Raw genomic sequence first — 16,737 nt, forward strand, 5'->3', positions numbered from 1 at the left:
TTGACGCGATAAAGTGACGATTCCCTCGTATTCAGTCAAATTTAACACCCAAAGGTGAATCCGAGCTGTCGGTGTCGGTCCCTCGCTCTCCGGATTCGCCTGGACGGAGGCCGAAGCGCCGACCACCGATCTACGAAGGGGATAGCGTTCAGGTCCAACGAATTTGGTGAATGCCTGGATTGGGCCAGAAAAATAAGTAACTGCTAGTCCCCTTATCGCCGATCGAACCAACCTCGAAGGAATTCCGTGTTCCAGTTCGGGGAAGCTCAAAAAGAAAGGAGTATATCGGGCCGATGGCCACAATCGTAGGGCTGAAGCCCTCGAAGACAGTACCTGATATAGGGCCCCTGGAAGTTGTTGATTATAGTGTGTATGTTATATGTTTTCTTTTCCACGTGGAAGTCAAGATGCTCAGATGAATCTTTGAAACAGTTGGAAGGCGATCAATTCTGTACCTAATAACTTTGTGTAGGCTTCGCTAAGCGTCTATACTCACCTTTTGATTCGATAAAGAAGTGAAGTGACATTCTCCCGGAGTACGTAGGCACTAGGTAACTTCGGGAGATGATTGCATACAAATGCTCCATATGAAGTCTTATATCCCGAGCCAAGGGGACCTGTCAGGATATACTTACCTGGGTAAGGGTCTAATGAACTTTAAAGTAGAAACGATATGTCGTAGTACGTTACACTAAGTTCGTGTTTTATGAGTTTTGTGGAGAAGAGTATAAGTCCATTATACAGTTATAGCTAATTTAATATCGTATATGCCGAAAACTAAGTGGGAGGCTTGCAGTTGTTCATCTTTTCTGCACACGAGCCTAAATATAACAAAATCTTAGGATAATTTCCCCAGGTAAGATTCAAATCAGCTAATATAAGGAAGTATGTGGCTGAAAGGGGAAAAGGCGGGATAAGCATAATATATTTCCTGGATGCATGTTGACGGCACTTTTTAGCTGTTGTGTAACCCTCCACTGCACTCTAAACCAACCATCTATCAACCATATGGTTTCAAATAGGACATTGGGATGTAGCCGTCATCCTCATTGCGCAATGTGTCTATATGTGTAACTTCATGTGTAACAGTACATCTCATACCTTGACTTGTGGATATCGAATGATCCCAAGAACTTGTATATATATAAACGGACTGCTATATTTCAAACAGTACTTAAACGCCACAAAATTTGAAAGCAATATCTTAAGATTACATTGTTCATAATCTAGTGATGACAGTCCCTCAATCATCTTCCAAGGATGCTCCAAGTCCCCCGGAAACAGTCTTAGTGACAGGAGGTTCCGGCTTCCTGGCATCCCATGTCGTCCGCGAGCTATTACGACAAGGCTATTCCGTGCGAGTGACTGTTAGATCCGAGGCTATGGTAAAGAAAGTGCTCCAAGCGCATGCTCCAGATAGTCAACGGCTCTCATACGTTCTCGTTCCAGACATGACCGTCCCGGGTGCGTACGACACGGCTGTGCAAGGTGTCACCGGGGTATTTCATATATCTTCGCCCTATACATTTACCACGACAGACAACGCCAACGACCTTCTCATCCCAGCCATATCCGGGACTCGCGGTATCTTGCAGTCCATTAAAAAACACGGCCCAGATGTCAAGCGGGTTGTGTTGACGTCGTCCGGAGCCGCGATGATCGATCCGATTCGTGGCTTCGACCGTGATCATCTTTATACCGAAGATGACTGGGCCAAAACAACCTGGGATGAGGCAGTCAAGGGGTCGGGAGTTGTCGGATATGTTGCTAGCAAGCAGTTTGCTGAGAGGACGGCATGGGATTTCATGGAAAACGAGCAGCCTTCTTTCGACCTCGTTGCTATTTGTCCTCCGATGATCGTACGTTCTGTAATTCCCGTCTGATTCTACCCACTAAGTGAGATCTAGTTCGGTCCGATTATCATCCCTACCAGCGATATATCCGCCAACCCCTCTCTTGCCTCTGTGTACGAACTCATGGATGCAAAGTTAGAATCCCCGGGAGAGACGCCTTTCCCTTTCTGTGTTGATGTCAGAGATGCGGCTAAAGCTCATGTCAGAGCTTACGAAACAGCTATCGCCTCTAATCAGAGATATCTGACTGTGTCCAGCACTTACTCTCAGCAGCAGTTTGTTGATATCATGAGGAAACACTTCCCCTCTCTTGAGGGGCGCCTCCCTGCTGGAAGGACTGAGGAGGGTGAGGCAGCTGGTGGGGATAACAGAAAGTCGATTAGAGACCTTGGGTTTGCCCCGAGGGGCCTTGAGGAGATGGTCGTGGACACTGTGAATCGGTTGTTGGAAATTGAGAATATTGGACACAGAACTATTAGGTAAAAGTGATGCCCTGCACTTTTTATTTCGGATATAGGAACTTTGTCGTGGACCTCCACAATAACACATCTCTTGAAATCGTCTTCCCCTGTTAGTTTCTGTTAGACCGAGGGAGCTACTATATCCAGGGACCAATGCTGGAGTAAATTTTGTCCATGAGACTGTCATAGTTGACCTATGAAATTATGAAGTATATATACAGGGTAAATCCCTTTGTTCGGCTCTGGAAACTCATTGAACAGGGGCGCTCTCCATCAATTGGGCCTCATTTACTGAGTCGACTGGTTTATTCAAGATCCAGCCACCCACGAACAATAGGATTGGAATAGATGATACGCCAGCTATCAACCCTAACGCCCATCCCATTGCCCCCCAGCCAGCCTCCTGACGAATAAAGCCCGCAAAGAATGGCCCGATCAGACTGCCAGCCGCAAAGCCCATGTTCGACAGCCCAAAAGCTAGAGCCATAGCCCCACCGCGACCAAAGATATCAGGAGTTTTATCTTCCTTCTCCTTCACAGCAAAGAAGACCTCCGTAATGAGAGGCGGCATAGCCACCGCAAAGCACAGCCCAACACAAGCCAGGAGGGCACATAGGAGAATCTTGTGCTGCATCGATTTATCCGCGACAAAGCGCAGAAGCACCATCACAGGAACGGAAGCGAGGAATGCCCCTGCGGCGAGGTAACGACATGACTTGGGGTATTTGTCAATAATGAACCCTGTCACTGGGTCTAAGACGTGTGGCACCATGAGGGGGGATGAAGATTAGTCCCTGGCCACTTTGCTGCCATCCGAATGTCCCTTGCACGAAGAGTGGAAGGACACTATCAAATGAGGTCAGAACGATTGATAAGATGAAGTATCCCCAGACGGACACGACGAGTCGAGGGGAGCTCAATAAAATGGTGACACGCTCGAGCGCATTGCGCGAGGGGGGGCGAAGGCGTCTGGGATTCAACGGGCTCAGAGCCATTGGCCGGTAAGCCGGGAGGTCCAGAGATTTCACCCGACTTCTTTTCCGTGGATTGCTGTCCATCCACAGACAGCGGTGTCATCTCCGGCGCAAGCCATTTAACAGCATGTCTCCTCTCGATCAACAGCAATCGCAAGATGATATCAAGGCCGATGAAAGCGAAGGCAAGGCCGAAAACAGCATAATACCCACCATCCTCGTAGACAACTCCACCAAGAAGAGGTCCAGCTAGCGTTCCAACACTGATAGCCATGGAGACATAGCCGATAGCTTGGCCGAGGTCGTCTTTCCCGACAGTGTCTACCATCAGTGCCAATCCGGCCGTCCATACCACCGCAGCGGCGGCACCTTGAAACAAGCGACCGACAATCCACAGCGCGATATGAGTGCCGACGCATAGTAGTGCTGTTGCAGCGGCCAGCGCAACGAGACCAACTAGCAATGGCCACCGACGGGACTCGGCTCGATCAGCGATGTACCCGACAACAGGCGCAAATGCCAGTAACGCTGCTGAGTACAGGGCGAGAAGAATTGATGTCCAGCTCTGGATATTGTCCTCTGGGATTCCCACTCTCTCTTTTAATGCGGTTGGTGTGACTGGTACGATGAGACCGTACATGAAGATGTCCGTGCCTGTAGCAAAGGCGACGACGAACATGATGAACCATTTTGATGATCTTAACTCGACGAATTTTGGCCTGCTTTCCTTCTTCTCTTGTGAGAAGGGCCACATCCGTAGCCCCATGGCAAATGGAGGCGTGGTTGAGAGGAATCACAGTCCGCGTGAGCTGGTCAGATCGACCTCACGGGCGAAAATTCACTACCCCTTGGATATCAGAAGTCACCGTAGAGATAAAAATATAAAGAAGATATGTGCAACGTTCGATGAGCTTGATTTAAGATGATCAACTCCATGTGGTAAAGAAAAAGAAGAAATAAGTCTCTGAGTCTCAAAATGGTGTCAGATCGGAGCCCGCGGGCCCCGAGAGTGCAAATCTCCCGAGGTTTCCCTTTTAGGCGTTTGGGATATTTGGGATATTTAATTTACTTAGAAATGGATTGTTCTGATATACAATGTAGGATGTAGCATGTATATATGTCAAGTGACACGATATTTGAAATACGTAGAAATACGCCAGAGTTTCTAATTGAACGGTTGGAATTGCTACTTCACGATCTATACAGGCACAGACTATTGACAGGACACTGAGCAATCAATCACAGACGAGCTTTAGGCGCTTGACTCTTCAGCAAATCCCTCAACTGTCTACGCAGAATCTTCCCACTCGGCGACTTAGGGATTTGCGACAAGACATGGATACCCCCACGCAGACGCTTATGGTTAGCAATGCGCTCATTCAGCCACGCGTGGATTCCATCAAGGACAGCCTTCTGATCCCTGTCCTTAGCCTGCGGACTCAAAACCACAAACCCAACCGGCAGCTCAGTAGCCCTGTCATCCACCCACATTCCAGTCACAGCCGCATCCTCCACGTCAGGGTGGTCGACCAGCTTCCCCTCCAACTCGCTAGGAATGACCTGCAGTCCCTTGTACTTGATCATCTCCTTGATGCGATCCTGGATGGTGACGTACCCATCTCCATCGATGGTGCCGATATCACCCGTGCGGAACCACCTCGTTCCATCCTCGTCCACGTGGAAAGCCTCCTTCGTCGCTTCGTCATTGTTGTAATACCCCATCACCACGTTCGGACCACGACACCAGATTTCCGCAGGCTCGGTGGACCCATCAGCTGTGATGGCTGCGTCTTTCATAGATTCGGGATCCACAAAGCGTAGCTGCATGTTCGGCACAATACAGCCCACGCCCGCGTTCCGTTTATCCATGCGGTCATTCGGGACGGCTGTTGCCATTGGTGAGGTCTCTGTCAGACCCCATGACTGGGTACAGAATACCTCTGTCTTGCAGATCTCTGTGAACTTGGCTTCGAGGGCGGAGGATAATTCAATTGTAAGCGGTGCGGCGGCAGACATGATCTTGCGCACGCTGGTTAGATCGTATTTGGAGACTCGTGGGTCTTTAACCAACATCAGGGCAATGGGCGGCACCACTGCCAACTCGTCTGGTCGGTATTTCTGGATGCAACTGAGGTATAAGTCGAGGTCGAATCTGGGCATGATGACCACTGTTGTACCCCACATCAAGCATTGGCACATGAACAAGTTCAGGCCATAGATGTGGCTGAATGGCAGGAATGCAATGGCGGATTGTCTTCTTGGTCGCTGAGAGGGAAGACCAGATTCTAGCATTTGATGGCGCCATTGCTGGAGGTTTGAGGTGATGTTCTGGTGAGTTGTGATGACACCCTTGGCTGCGCCTGATGTCCCAGAGGAAAAGCAGATGAATGTGGGTTGGCGATCTGCCTCGGCCGGATCGATGGTTAGGAAATCGCCGGGGGCAAATGTACTGGCGAGATAATTGCATGTAGGTTGACCATTTACTGGTGTTTGGCCATCTATCAAGAGGACTTTCTCGACGGATGTCCCTTTGGCTGCCTTTTGGGCAGTCTCCAGCAGAGTTGAATGGACGACGATGAATCTGGCCCCGCTGGTCTTGAGCTGAGCGTTAAGCTCAAGTGCCGTCAAAGCTGCACTGGTCGGTGCAACAATTGCTCTCGAGCCGACAATTGCATGGCATACCACAGGGTAATCGATTGTGTTGGGACTGAACAATGCCACAACATCGTTAGGCTTAAGGCCTATACTTTGCCGAAGCCCGTTGGACAGAGAGCGTGTACGCTGCATCACATCTCCAAAAGTATATTGCTCTCCTGAGACAGCATTGATGTATATAGGCCGGTCCAGGGGCGTGTTGAAAGGATTGGAGAACAGATAAGAGACCAAATCAACAGATTTGATATCCAGATCTGGATATGGTGAACGGTAGATTGTTGGCATTTTGCGTATATCAATTGCACTGAGCTTGACTCCAAATAGACGTTGAGTTAAACCGGAAATGGCCTTAAATAGTAGTAGAATGTATTGATATACACTTCGTACTCTCGGAAGCCAAACTCGGCATTGAGAGCTCCAAACGTGTTCGGTACGGAAGGGTGCCCCGCAATCCGTCCCCGCGTTGTGTTCTGATTGGTCGTAGCTTAATCTTGGTCTCGATGGAGATGCCTTCGGCCCTTGGACTTCCTCGGCTCGACCTGTTTGGATCATTTCGGGTTCTCATAGACGTACCTAGGTAGGTGGGTTTGGAATTGTGTACCTGAGAAAGTAAGCAGCGTGCATGTAATTCTCACCTGGGCACGCTAGCTGCTGCACCTAAGATATTACATAAGACCATTTTAGCACCTGGCACTTGGCCAAAAGATCATAACAATTGAAACATCCGATTGTACGCTGCAGCGGTATACACATCGCGCCCTATATCCACTTAGGGCCGCATGCATTGTCGGACGCAGCCCTGGAATCTATGTGTTTGCTCTGTTTGTCTTCGCCCCCTATCCCATCACAACATTGACAGATACTTCAACATGTACAGAAGCAGAGATTATAGGAGACAAACCGACAGACTCTAACACCTATTGAACATGATCCTCCCTGGGCGCTCTCTCATCACCCGCTCCATCATCCGCAATGTCAAATATCCCACACTGCAGGCCCAGCCCTGTGGTGTAGACCTCACCCTGAAGCGTATTCTCAAATGGACCTCGCCCGGAATAATTGATTTGGACAACCAACTTCGGCAACCGGCCTCCACTGAAGAGATACCCTTTCCTGCATCAAAGGAAAATACCCCATATTTAGATCTCACGCAGGGTTCTTACCTTGTGGAATTCAACGAGACCGTCTCCGTTCCTCTGGATGTGATGGGCGAGGTTTTTGTGCGCAGCTCATTATTTAGGTCCGGGGTGACGATACACGCCGGTGTTATGGACAGCGGGTATGAGGGGGCTGTCGGGGCATTAATGCAGGTCGTCAATCCCACGGGGCTACGCCTGTATCCTGCTGCGCGTCTGGCTCAATTCGTATTCCACCAGATGAGCGAGAAGGTCGAGGGTTACAATGGAGTCTATCAAGGGATGACAGATTTGCGACCGCCAAAGCAGTCTTGAATTGCGCCAGCTGGTGTCTTCTAGTACATTTCTAACCGAATCAAAAGTCTGCCCCCCAAGTCAGCGCCCTCACCGGGGCCATGAGCTAGGTATCGGGATGGGGCTTGAATATCCCCTTTTCAAAGGATCTGTCGTGAACCGATCGCCACCACTCCCATGGGTCTTGCTTCCATGGCGAAGGCATCATGGTATGAACGCCCGAGCGGCTTGGACACTTTTTGTGCGGCACTGGGCCAATTGCTGCAAAGCATAGTTTATGGAACTTTGGCAAATCTGCTTCCTCGATAGTCGCGATCGCGCGTCCAATGGGGAAGGACCTGAGAGTGCTGTGGAGTCGAGCTGTGTACTGATTGCCGTCTTTTTGGTCGCTCTCGAAGGAGTGTGTCCACCCGGTACTCTCTACCTCCCCTCCCTTGGTGATTGTGTTGAACTCAATGTAAAATACATAGTTCTGGTACCAATCTTGGATCTTATAGACGTTGAATGGCATGGTGGGCGGTTGTGGATGGCTTTGATCTTGTGAGGTGGACTTTTTCAAGGTGTGATTGCCAGGGAAAGAATTGGTGGGATTTTGTAGCCTGATATAACTTCCTGCTATGAAAGAAATGATGGTTCCCAGACATGCTGTCTTAAGACATACATGTATGTACAGAGTCGGGTCTCGGGAACCACGATTCTACTACAAGGTTATAAGACAAATGAGAAGGGAATTGAAAGAAAATGAAAATTGTTTCTTGACAAGAACACCACCTAGACAATGGTCTTAGCTTCAATCGCATACCTCAAAGAATCATACCATTTCAATATCCCTCATATTTACATTGCACAGCTATTTTAGCCCACTATTATGTTGCCCATCTAATGTTCTGAAGGATGGTCGGACAAGACAGAAAAGTGTAGAGAAGAATAATTGATTTAAATGCTATCTAGAGACCTACAGAGGCGTCCTAACCGTAGACCTAATGATATGGCGTGCACGGCACCACAAGACTACTTGTTATGTTAGTATCATACAATCCCTCAGAAGACCACAAAACAAAATAACTAACCCTCACAGAGGCTTAACGATCCCCTTTCTAATAGCCATCTCCTCAACATCCTTCAGCCACTCTGTGCAGCGGTAGAGGGGGGTGTCAGGATACAGTCGGGTCCCCTTGAGCGTGACCTGGGCCCGCGGGGGAAGAACTGCTAGACAGCATTCCTCCCGGAACCTCTCCAGATCCTCCTCCTCAATGGTCCCGATCTGCTTCTTCGAGTCTGGCACATGCTCTGGCAGCACCTCCGGGTTGGGTGTTTGCCTGGGTGTGTAATCCATACCGTTCAGGATTGTTCCGGTGACATGGTGTAGCCAGCCCCTGTCTTCGCTTGGATCGGTTTCAATATAGATGGCAATATGGTTTCTCTGAGCACCGATCGACTCAGTGGTGAAGACTTTAAGAGGCATGGTTGGTGGTGTAGGAGGTTGTGTTGTTTGGGAGAATATTTCGGTGCGAAAGCTGGGCTTTTAAGATCGAATGGGTTGGGGGTTCGCCGTGTCATGCAGCGCTTAACTACATGTCGGGATATTTTGGTCTTGCCTGATGTCAAAGGCAACCACGCCTCCATGATTTATTTTTACAAAGAGCTTGCTAGACATGTTTCATGATTCTTAAAAGGATGTATACAAATCAAATGAGAAAATGTCGTCACTTTGCGGTGAAAGAATACAATCCCAGCTAATCATTAGATCCAGCCCTTTTACACTGGCAAATTCTATGTATGACTGGAAGAACTATATGTATCTACGGTGGTGGCTTCAAAGGAAACTGGTGGATAGAAGCAGGGACTCTTGGACATGACATGCATGTCCTACAATTAAGGGACTGGAGCTGTTTAACTATCAAAGTATGTGTTGTTGAAATAAAACAAAGAGTGCGCAAAAGTCAGAACGCCTTCATGGCTTTCTGCCAGATATGCATATGATGCTGAGAAACAAATCAGTCATAAGGCCCTGATGCCCTGGAGACAAAGAATAGATGATAGTATCGTGTACCCGACTAGACGTGATCAAGATTGGAAGTTCATGTTATAGCCACCTGTCTTCGGGTCCTGGACGAACTTGAAGTTGTCTGTCGACAGACCAAATGGACTCAAGATTCCATTGCCGAGCTGTCGGGTATCAGTATTGCTCTGTCAAGTTGAGAAGGGCATTCTCAGAGGAATGTACTCACTTCCTTCAGCTTGCCCATCATATCGCCCATCTCCTTCTCCCGCGCCTGTTTGATGCGCTCAGGCAGTTCCCGCAATGCCCGTTGGACAACTCTTTTATCATCTGCCGGGAGGTTTTCAATCCCAGCAAGGACCTGGTAGTCTTCTGCAGCACCTTGCAGACTACCCCAGCCACCGATTTCGGTCTTCGCCTTTGCACGTCTCAAGAGTACTTTGCCTCGAAGTCGCATCACCTTGCTCCTCCGTTCATCCTGTTCTTGCAATCTTAGTAGTTCCTTTAGCTCAGCTTCTTCGTCGTCTCCGGATAGTTCAACCACGGCATCTGTGTGTTCTTTGGATTCTTGGATTTGTTTCCCCTTCGACTCGTCGCCTTTTTCCTGCGGGGTCGGCGGGATAATCTTGCTTGAGACGTTCGATGGAGACAGTCGCAGAGTCCACGGCGGCCTTCCAATCTTCCAATTTCAGATGGCAAGCGGCGATATTACTGTGGATTATGGCGACATCGTAGTCGAGATAGCTCGGACAGGAAGCGAGGGCTCGATCGTAGCAGGAGATGGCTTGGTCATAGCTTTTCGCGACAAACAGCTGATTTGCCTCGGATTTGATTTCGTGGGATTCCTTCAGGAGTTGCTATCGCAAGGAAGATGTCAACATGGGGCTCCAGTCATGAGTTTGCACACCGTTACGACTCACGGCTTCTTCCTCGGCGGGAAAGTGGGCATCGTGGAAGACCTCCTCGTCACCACTGTCATCGGCATCAATGGGAGCACATTTCCCGTCGTGTTCGGGCACATTAGAAGAATTGCTCATTTTGTGAGCAGGTCGTCGTCGGCTGAGAACATCAGATGTTGCCAAGGGTTCAATCACGGGACTGATAGGACTGATAACGCTTATTCCCCGCGTCTTATCAAACGCCTTGTCAATATCCCACTCTGACACCGGTACATAGACCATACAGCCATGGGTTCCACTAATGAGTGAGTATAACGTGGTCTTGGATCATGGTCGCACTTAAACATCAATTGACTCCGTTGACAGCCTTCCCCGCATCCGAGCATGTCTCTTTGACATGGACGGCTTGTTGATTGACTCAGAGGATTTGTACTCCATAATCACGAATGAAATTCTCCAGAAGTACGGCAAACCCATTCTTCCCTGGTCAATCAAGGCGCAGCTGCAGGGTCGACCCCAGCCGGAGGTTCGTCTCACACTATATATCGTTCTGTATCTGCGTACTAACGCTATTTTTTAGGCCGGCAAGATTTTCAACGACTTTGCCCAGCTCCCCATCAGCGCTGAGCAGCTGAAGGAGGAGCAATCGGTTCTCCAGCGACACTATTTCCCACAGTCAAAGCCGCTACCCGGTGTACCGACTCTTTTGGCCAACCTTGTGTCGACGCAGTCAACCGACGAGCCTGTGTACATCGCACTAGCAACATCATCGCACAGCGCGAACTACAAATTAAAGACCGATCATCTAACCGAGCTATTCTCGGTATTCCCCGAACCCAACAAGGTTCTTGGTGACGATCCACGCATCGGCAAGGGCCGAGGTAAACCTCTTCCCGATATCTACCTGCTTGCTCTGGAGACCATCAACATTGAGCTGCGCAACAAGGGGAAGACGGAGATCAAGCCAGAGGAGTGTCTCGTCTTTGAAGATGCGGTTCCGGGTGTCGAGGCTGGTCGTCGTGCCGGCATGCAGGTTGCCTGGTGCCCTCATCCGGGTCTTCTAGGAGCCTTCAAGGGCCGGGAGGAAGAGGTGCTCGCTGGAGCCACGGGTGCGCATAAGGACGAGGAGAAGACAGATGCTGAGAAAGAGGCAGAGGAGCTCCAGGCCCCGCGTCTGCAGGGTTCTGGAACGCCTGGCAAGATCGGCGACGGGTTTGGTCAGCTCTATACTACTTTGGAAGACTTCCCGTATGCGAAGTACGGCATTCGCATCCCCTGAAGACTTGATCAGGTTTTCTGAGGCAGCACATAGCATCCACGCTGGTTTTTAGATGTTAATACACGTTACATGTGAGCGAGTAGAGCGTCTAGTTAGAAAATAATTTACATTCAGGCAGTGACTTAATGGCCTTCGAATTTCTGGATATCTACAACACTCCTCTGTACGAGTCCGCGGGATGGATGAAATGCATGTTCGTCAGTACAGGCAAGCGCACTCATTCTACATCAGTCTCACCTGAGACTCTAACTTTGACGAAGCATTTGATGTGACGAGGAGAACATTGGAGACAACCACGGTAGCACCTGGGATCTTTCTTTGAATTCGTCTCTCTCGCCTTTCAGGGTGTCACTGGGTCTTCCATTGGATGATTTGTTCAGTTGGCACCTGGTCTCATTCCCATACCAAAGATTTACTGCTCAGACTACAGGATCCAAGTCATAGTTTGGCTCGGGTTCTGACAACAGAAATGGCATTGACCAGATCTTGAGGCTGTTGTCGGCCTGCTTAGTGTTCTTTGCTGAAATGTCTTCGTCACAGGGATCATCTGAAACAAAATGTCGCTGCCCAGAGCAGGTTGCAGCAACACTTCCCAGGGGGTGAAACATTGTACTCGTCACAGCATCTGTCATATATCAGCACAGAGCATCTTGGCGATTGTCAAGAAACTTACCATCATGCACCTTAAACTCCCAATCGGGGTCCTTCCCACCTGCACAGTGCTCCGGATTCCTCCAAACCCTCATAAACCCATCGGTACCGCCAGCCCAAATCTCATGAGAGCCATCAGGACCAGATGGAACAACATCAACTTTCATGCGTTGATTCGTGTAAGCCTTGCGTCCGCGCAAGTGCCCAAGCAGTTGCCCCGTGACCCGAACATCATAAACCAAAATTCCGTCACTCTTACGCTCGACGACATACAGATACCTGCCACAGGGGCTCCAGACAAGCTGTGTAACTCCACGACCGCCAATATCACGGTTTGCGCTTGTTTTTGCCACGCTGAACGTCCCAAGGAGCTCACCCGAGCCATTTGAGCTGTACAGTCCAATGTGTCTGGTGAAAGTGCCTGAAGCAAGGATACCATCCCCGCTGGGGTTCAGAGCCAGGGCTGAAACAATGCCCTTCATTCCGATACCACCGCCGACAATCTGCTTGCGTTTGCTGGGGATGGTCGGCATTGAGGATATGGGTCCTTGTGGTCCTGTTCGGGACACGTCGAAGAGACAAATGAGGCTATCTGAGCCTGTGAGGAAGTGGGTCCCGCCCATCGTGGATGGGTAGATCATTGAATGAGGTGTTATGTATGCTTCTGTCATTGGATTTACCAGGGAGTAGCTCGCCACTGACGTAGGAGCCAGGGCTGATGATAGCCGAATTGGATGATCACGGACAGATGAGAGAAATAGGGTAGAGGATGGATCTTGAAGGTTGTAGAAGGGATAGATCGCGGTAGCATATGTCGGCTCTGCTGAGGGCAGAGTTGAGTATGGGGATAATTGGTGGATGGGCTTGTCCTCCAGCAGATCCGGTGGCCTAGCTGCATCAGCGAAAGAATCAACAGTAGGGATGACTCGCTAACTTACAGGATCCATGTTCTGATAGAATGATCTGCTGAATCTGTCAGCAGAGTCGTTCTGTCTGGGGTCCTGTACACCATCAGGTTAGTAAAGATTGATCACGGATCGCTCCCCTAGAGTCTTACCATTCTGCGCTCTTGAAATAGCCGAGGTCGGTATCTTGATCCATGGACTCATCACCAGGGGTTGCCCCAGGCTCACTTTGGACTGGTGATAATGAACTTGACGAGTGTCGTGATCGTGATGGATCGATTGGTCTCCCACTTTGTCGTCCGGTTGATGCCACACATACTGGCGTCCACGCTTTGGTGTTTTCGTCAGTCATAACGAGCACTGCCAGAGAGACTGGACAGCTGTCTTCGCTAGAGATTTTAGATGCGGCCAATTTAATCAATGGCTCATTTGCCTTCAAAGTTCTGAATAAGACCGGAGTCGAAAGGACAATGAATAGGTCAAGTCAGACATTTGAGGACACTTGCGAGCTACACACATATATCGGCAATCACAAGGATTCCACCACAGTAACGTTCATAATGGGATACAAATTATACTATGTAACTAGGCACGACAGCGACAAGGAGGTATAGGTAGCGAAATATAGACGAATATAAAAGGAAGAGGAATAATTAGCACGCAATATTATATAATACATATACGAAGGCGGTAAAGAATCGGAAGGGGTCCACAGGGAGAAACGTTGTAGAATCGTTATAGCGTAGACGACGCGGACACTATATATACGCCGTATAAGCTCGAGCAAGAAGTAAGTAAAAAGGGCCAATAGTAAGTCAGAAAAAGGAGGTTAAAAAGGCGAATTCCATTTTGGTAGGGTGCGCAACCCACTCCGGCGGACTTGTCCCCTGCAAACCCAACAGCCAATGAGGGGCGTGCAGATTGCGCAAATGAATATACAGTGGGACCTCCGAAATATTTGGCCAGATCTTTGTACCTTTATATACCGCTCTGTACCGCCTCCCTTAAACATGCTGCTATGTGTAAGGTATAGTCGGCCGCTTATGCGGCCGCAGTCTTCTTAGTGGTCTTCTCAGGCAGTCCTGTCACGTGGTCCTTTTATGTGTCTCCTTAGTGGTCCTTTTTTAGCAGTCTCCTTAGATAAATACCTTTGACTGAACCCTTAGTGCTGGATCACATGCCTACACACTAACTATATTAAGAGTTTTAGACTGGCAGAACCGGCAGAATTTGGAGGGCGGTATATCTGGGAAGAAGAGTTTTGTCCAATATTTCGGAGATCTGTACATACAAGCAATGAACAAAAGCCATACAATGTAGTATAAAATTGAGTAGACCGCCTTTCCAAGCTAGGGAAAAAATATCGGATCGGATAAATAAAGTACCGAGAAGCTTCGCGCATTCCGCAAATCGCATTTGCGCAGCTTTGTTTCTATTGACGGGGGCCCATTGAGAGGTTCCATTTTCATTCAAGCATTTGAAGTCTATTGTCACATTCCCAATCATGTTTGCTCCCAAAGCAGCAACACCTACCACAGGTGGACTTTCTCTCAACACAAACTCCACCAGTTCTTTGTTGTTAGTGCTCCCATCCATCTTTCTCTGATTACACCTATCAGACCTATCGCTTGACCCTTGCTCTGATTCGACTCGCTTCCCCTCCCAATCCCTTGTTATTCCCAGGTCGGAAGCTGGGATCACGGTGGTTTCAGGCAGAAAAAAAAAAGCTAATCGTAATCTCCCATCAACAGCGGCGGCAACACGGCCACATCCACAGCCACCACCGGCGCAACTAATACCGGCAGTCTCTTTGGCAACGCTGCGAGCTCGACAACACCTAAGCCAGCAGGAGGCTTGTTCGGAGCCCCGGCCACAGGAACCACGACACAAGCACAACCGACCGGATCCAACATGTTCGGAGGCCAACAGCAGAGCGGTGCGACCGGCAGCAACCTTTTCGGAGGCGCAAATACCACGACACAACCTTCTGGGACAAGTAGTCTGTTCGGTGGGTCAACTGCTGGTGCTGGCACCGGCACGACTCAAGGAACAACGAGCGGTGGACTTTTCGGCGGCGGTGCGTCTACAGCTCAAAGCCAAGCAAAGCCAGCCTTTGGTGGACTCGGTGGACTCGGTGGACTCGGAGCTGCTGGTGCCGGCACTGGGGGAGCAACAGGAGGAACTACAGGGGGCTTGTTGTAAGTGACTGTCCTTGTGCTCGTCCCGTCTCGTGGCTTATATTCTAATAATCTCCAGTGGTGCCGGCCAGAGCACAACCCAACAACAACAACAGCCTCAAAAGCCTACCCTCTCTCTCTTCGGCCAACCAGCCCCCGCACAGACCACACAACCATTACAGCAGAGCACCGCTACCAGCACGGTGATTCCCGGCGTGAAAGTTGACGTGAGCAATCTCTTGCCAACCACAAAATTTGAGAGCTGCGCGGACGAAATCCGTAGCCAAATCGAGGCTATCGACAAGCACATCCTGAACCAGATGAAGATGTGCCATGAGGTCGGGGATCTGCTGCCGACCATCGAGAAGCAGGGTGCTACAATTCCTAACGATGTCGAATTTGTACAAGGCAAACTGGAAACCATGCAACACGCACTTGAGAACGATGCCAGTGATATTGATGGGCTGCGCAGCCTTGTTACACGGGATGCGGCCGAGGCCCAAGTTGCCTTCCGAGCCATTGATACGCTGAAGCTTCCTCTACAATACCAGTCAACTGGTGGTGGATGGTGGTCTGTGCAGGATCAACAGATTCCGGAGCGATCTATGCGCTCGAGTCGCAAAAACACACTTGCTCTTCCCGACGGTGTTGAGGGTGACGCATCTACTGACGTCAATGGGGTCCCCGTCAACCTGGTCGATTACTTCTCTCATCGCTCGAAGGAGATGAAAGGCGTTCTTACAAGATATACCGGCAACCTCAAAGAGATCGAAGACCATCTTCACGGTGTTGAAGCTACGCTCAACCGCCAGATTAGCGACTTTGTGAGCTCCAAGTCCCGTGAGGGAGCTGCGGGGACTCCTCGGTCCACCATCAGCGAACTTTCCGGTGTACTCTCAGATGTCGAGGCTGGAATCATGGGTGTGGCCACTCGTCTGAGCAATGTATCGGAGCAAGTACAAGATTTGTCGATTGGGCAGCAATCACTTGGCGATGGCCGGCTTCATCTGGGATAGATAGAGGATTCAGCGAGTTTTGTCTGTATTTTTATGGGAGCTGATCTTCAGCATGCGAAACATGACATCAAGCAGTTTATCTGTTAACTCCGAACTATCATTAGTCCGTGCCCTAATTGTAGGCCTTAAATAGCCATACATCGTAAGATAAGAACACAAGCTACTCCATAGACCATCTAGGTGTAGATCATTGTAAAAGTCAAGTTCCTTGAGCCAATCCAATGTATACAAGCTTTACATTGAATAACATACTCAGTATATGGTAGTAATAATTACTATGCTGCATGCGGTTCAGTGTACCCACTGCCCAGGTGGGCAAGAGGCTGATGAGTAACCCGTCGCAAAAGCCCGCCACTCTTGCGTGATCGCCTCCTTAGCGCCATTTCTAATCTCAACCTCAACTCTACTGCATGTTGTACATCAACACTTCTATCC

At 49.4% G+C, this 16,737-nt stretch overlaps 10 protein-coding genes across 10 annotated transcripts; 4 read left to right on the forward strand and 6 right to left on the reverse strand.

Annotated features, from left to right (window-relative positions):
• Positions 1 to 1,232: 1,232 nt before the first annotated feature.
• Positions 1,233 to 2,336, forward strand: N7519_005145 (SDR family oxidoreductase; the record flags this gene model as incomplete). The annotated part of the gene is made up of 2 exons (XM_057291921.1): positions 1,233 to 1,859; positions 1,908 to 2,336. 2 exons carry the CDS (start codon positions 1,233 to 1,235, stop codon positions 2,334 to 2,336), a joined length of 1,056 nt encoding a protein of 351 aa, XP_057146732.1.
• Positions 2,337 to 2,564: 228 nt separating this feature from the next.
• Positions 2,565 to 3,967, reverse strand: N7519_005146 (uncharacterized protein; the record flags this gene model as incomplete). The annotated part of the gene is made up of 3 exons (XM_057291922.1): positions 2,565 to 3,067; positions 3,145 to 3,160; positions 3,212 to 3,967. The coding sequence occupies 3 exons, from the start codon at positions 3,965 to 3,967 to the stop codon at positions 2,565 to 2,567; spliced, it is 1,275 nt and encodes a 424-aa protein (XP_057146733.1).
• Positions 3,968 to 4,527: 560 nt separating this feature from the next.
• N7519_005147 (acyl--CoA ligase) lies at positions 4,528 to 6,228 on the reverse strand (the record flags this gene model as incomplete). The annotated part of the gene is made up of 1 exon (XM_057291923.1): positions 4,528 to 6,228. One exon carries the CDS (start codon positions 6,226 to 6,228, stop codon positions 4,528 to 4,530), a length of 1,701 nt encoding a protein of 566 aa, XP_057146734.1.
• A 641-nt stretch (positions 6,229 to 6,869) lies between these two features.
• Positions 6,870 to 7,394, forward strand: N7519_005148 (putative dUTP diphosphatase Dut; the record flags this gene model as incomplete). Its single annotated transcript, XM_057291924.1, has 1 exon — positions 6,870 to 7,394. One exon carries the CDS (start codon positions 6,870 to 6,872, stop codon positions 7,392 to 7,394), a length of 525 nt encoding a protein of 174 aa, XP_057146735.1.
• Positions 7,395 to 7,479: 85 nt separating this feature from the next.
• Positions 7,480 to 7,884, reverse strand: N7519_005149 (uncharacterized protein; the record flags this gene model as incomplete). Its single annotated transcript, XM_057291925.1, has 1 exon — positions 7,480 to 7,884. One exon carries the CDS (start codon positions 7,882 to 7,884, stop codon positions 7,480 to 7,482), a length of 405 nt encoding a protein of 134 aa, XP_057146736.1.
• Positions 7,885 to 8,445: 561 nt separating this feature from the next.
• Positions 8,446 to 8,838, reverse strand: N7519_005150 (uncharacterized protein; the record flags this gene model as incomplete). Its single annotated transcript, XM_057291926.1, has 1 exon — positions 8,446 to 8,838. The coding sequence occupies one exon, from the start codon at positions 8,836 to 8,838 to the stop codon at positions 8,446 to 8,448; it is 393 nt and encodes a 130-aa protein (XP_057146737.1).
• A 602-nt stretch (positions 8,839 to 9,440) lies between these two features.
• On the reverse strand, positions 9,441 to 10,412 carry N7519_005151 (uncharacterized protein; the record flags this gene model as incomplete). The annotated part of the gene is made up of 4 exons (XM_057291927.1): positions 9,441 to 9,542; positions 9,605 to 9,979; positions 10,041 to 10,232; positions 10,296 to 10,412. The coding sequence occupies 4 exons, from the start codon at positions 10,410 to 10,412 to the stop codon at positions 9,441 to 9,443; spliced, it is 786 nt and encodes a 261-aa protein (XP_057146738.1).
• A 150-nt stretch (positions 10,413 to 10,562) lies between these two features.
• On the forward strand, positions 10,563 to 11,553 carry N7519_005152 (haloacid dehalogenase superfamily protein; the record flags this gene model as incomplete). Its single annotated transcript, XM_057291928.1, has 3 exons — positions 10,563 to 10,579; positions 10,641 to 10,800; positions 10,855 to 11,553. 3 exons carry the CDS (start codon positions 10,563 to 10,565, stop codon positions 11,551 to 11,553), a joined length of 876 nt encoding a protein of 291 aa, XP_057146739.1.
• Positions 11,554 to 11,972: 419 nt separating this feature from the next.
• On the reverse strand, positions 11,973 to 13,461 carry N7519_005153 (uncharacterized protein; the record flags this gene model as incomplete). The annotated part of the gene is made up of 4 exons (XM_057291929.1): positions 11,973 to 12,178; positions 12,227 to 13,092; positions 13,143 to 13,205; positions 13,262 to 13,461. 4 exons carry the CDS (start codon positions 13,459 to 13,461, stop codon positions 11,973 to 11,975), a joined length of 1,335 nt encoding a protein of 444 aa, XP_057146740.1.
• A 1,152-nt stretch (positions 13,462 to 14,613) lies between these two features.
• N7519_005154 (nucleoporin FG repeat-containing protein) lies at positions 14,614 to 16,302 on the forward strand (the record flags this gene model as incomplete). Its single annotated transcript, XM_057291930.1, has 3 exons — positions 14,614 to 14,687; positions 14,861 to 15,307; positions 15,366 to 16,302. 3 exons carry the CDS (start codon positions 14,614 to 14,616, stop codon positions 16,300 to 16,302), a joined length of 1,458 nt encoding a protein of 485 aa, XP_057146741.1.
• Between the last annotated feature and the right edge of the window lie 435 nt (positions 16,303 to 16,737).

The sequence above is a fragment of the Penicillium mononematosum genome (assembly GCF_028829835.1).
Source record: "Penicillium mononematosum strain IBT 11891 chromosome Unknown utg000003l:1.0-8172316.0:1.0-8177699.0, whole genome shotgun sequence".
Lineage (NCBI taxonomy): Eukaryota > Fungi > Ascomycota > Eurotiomycetes > Eurotiales > Aspergillaceae > Penicillium > Penicillium mononematosum.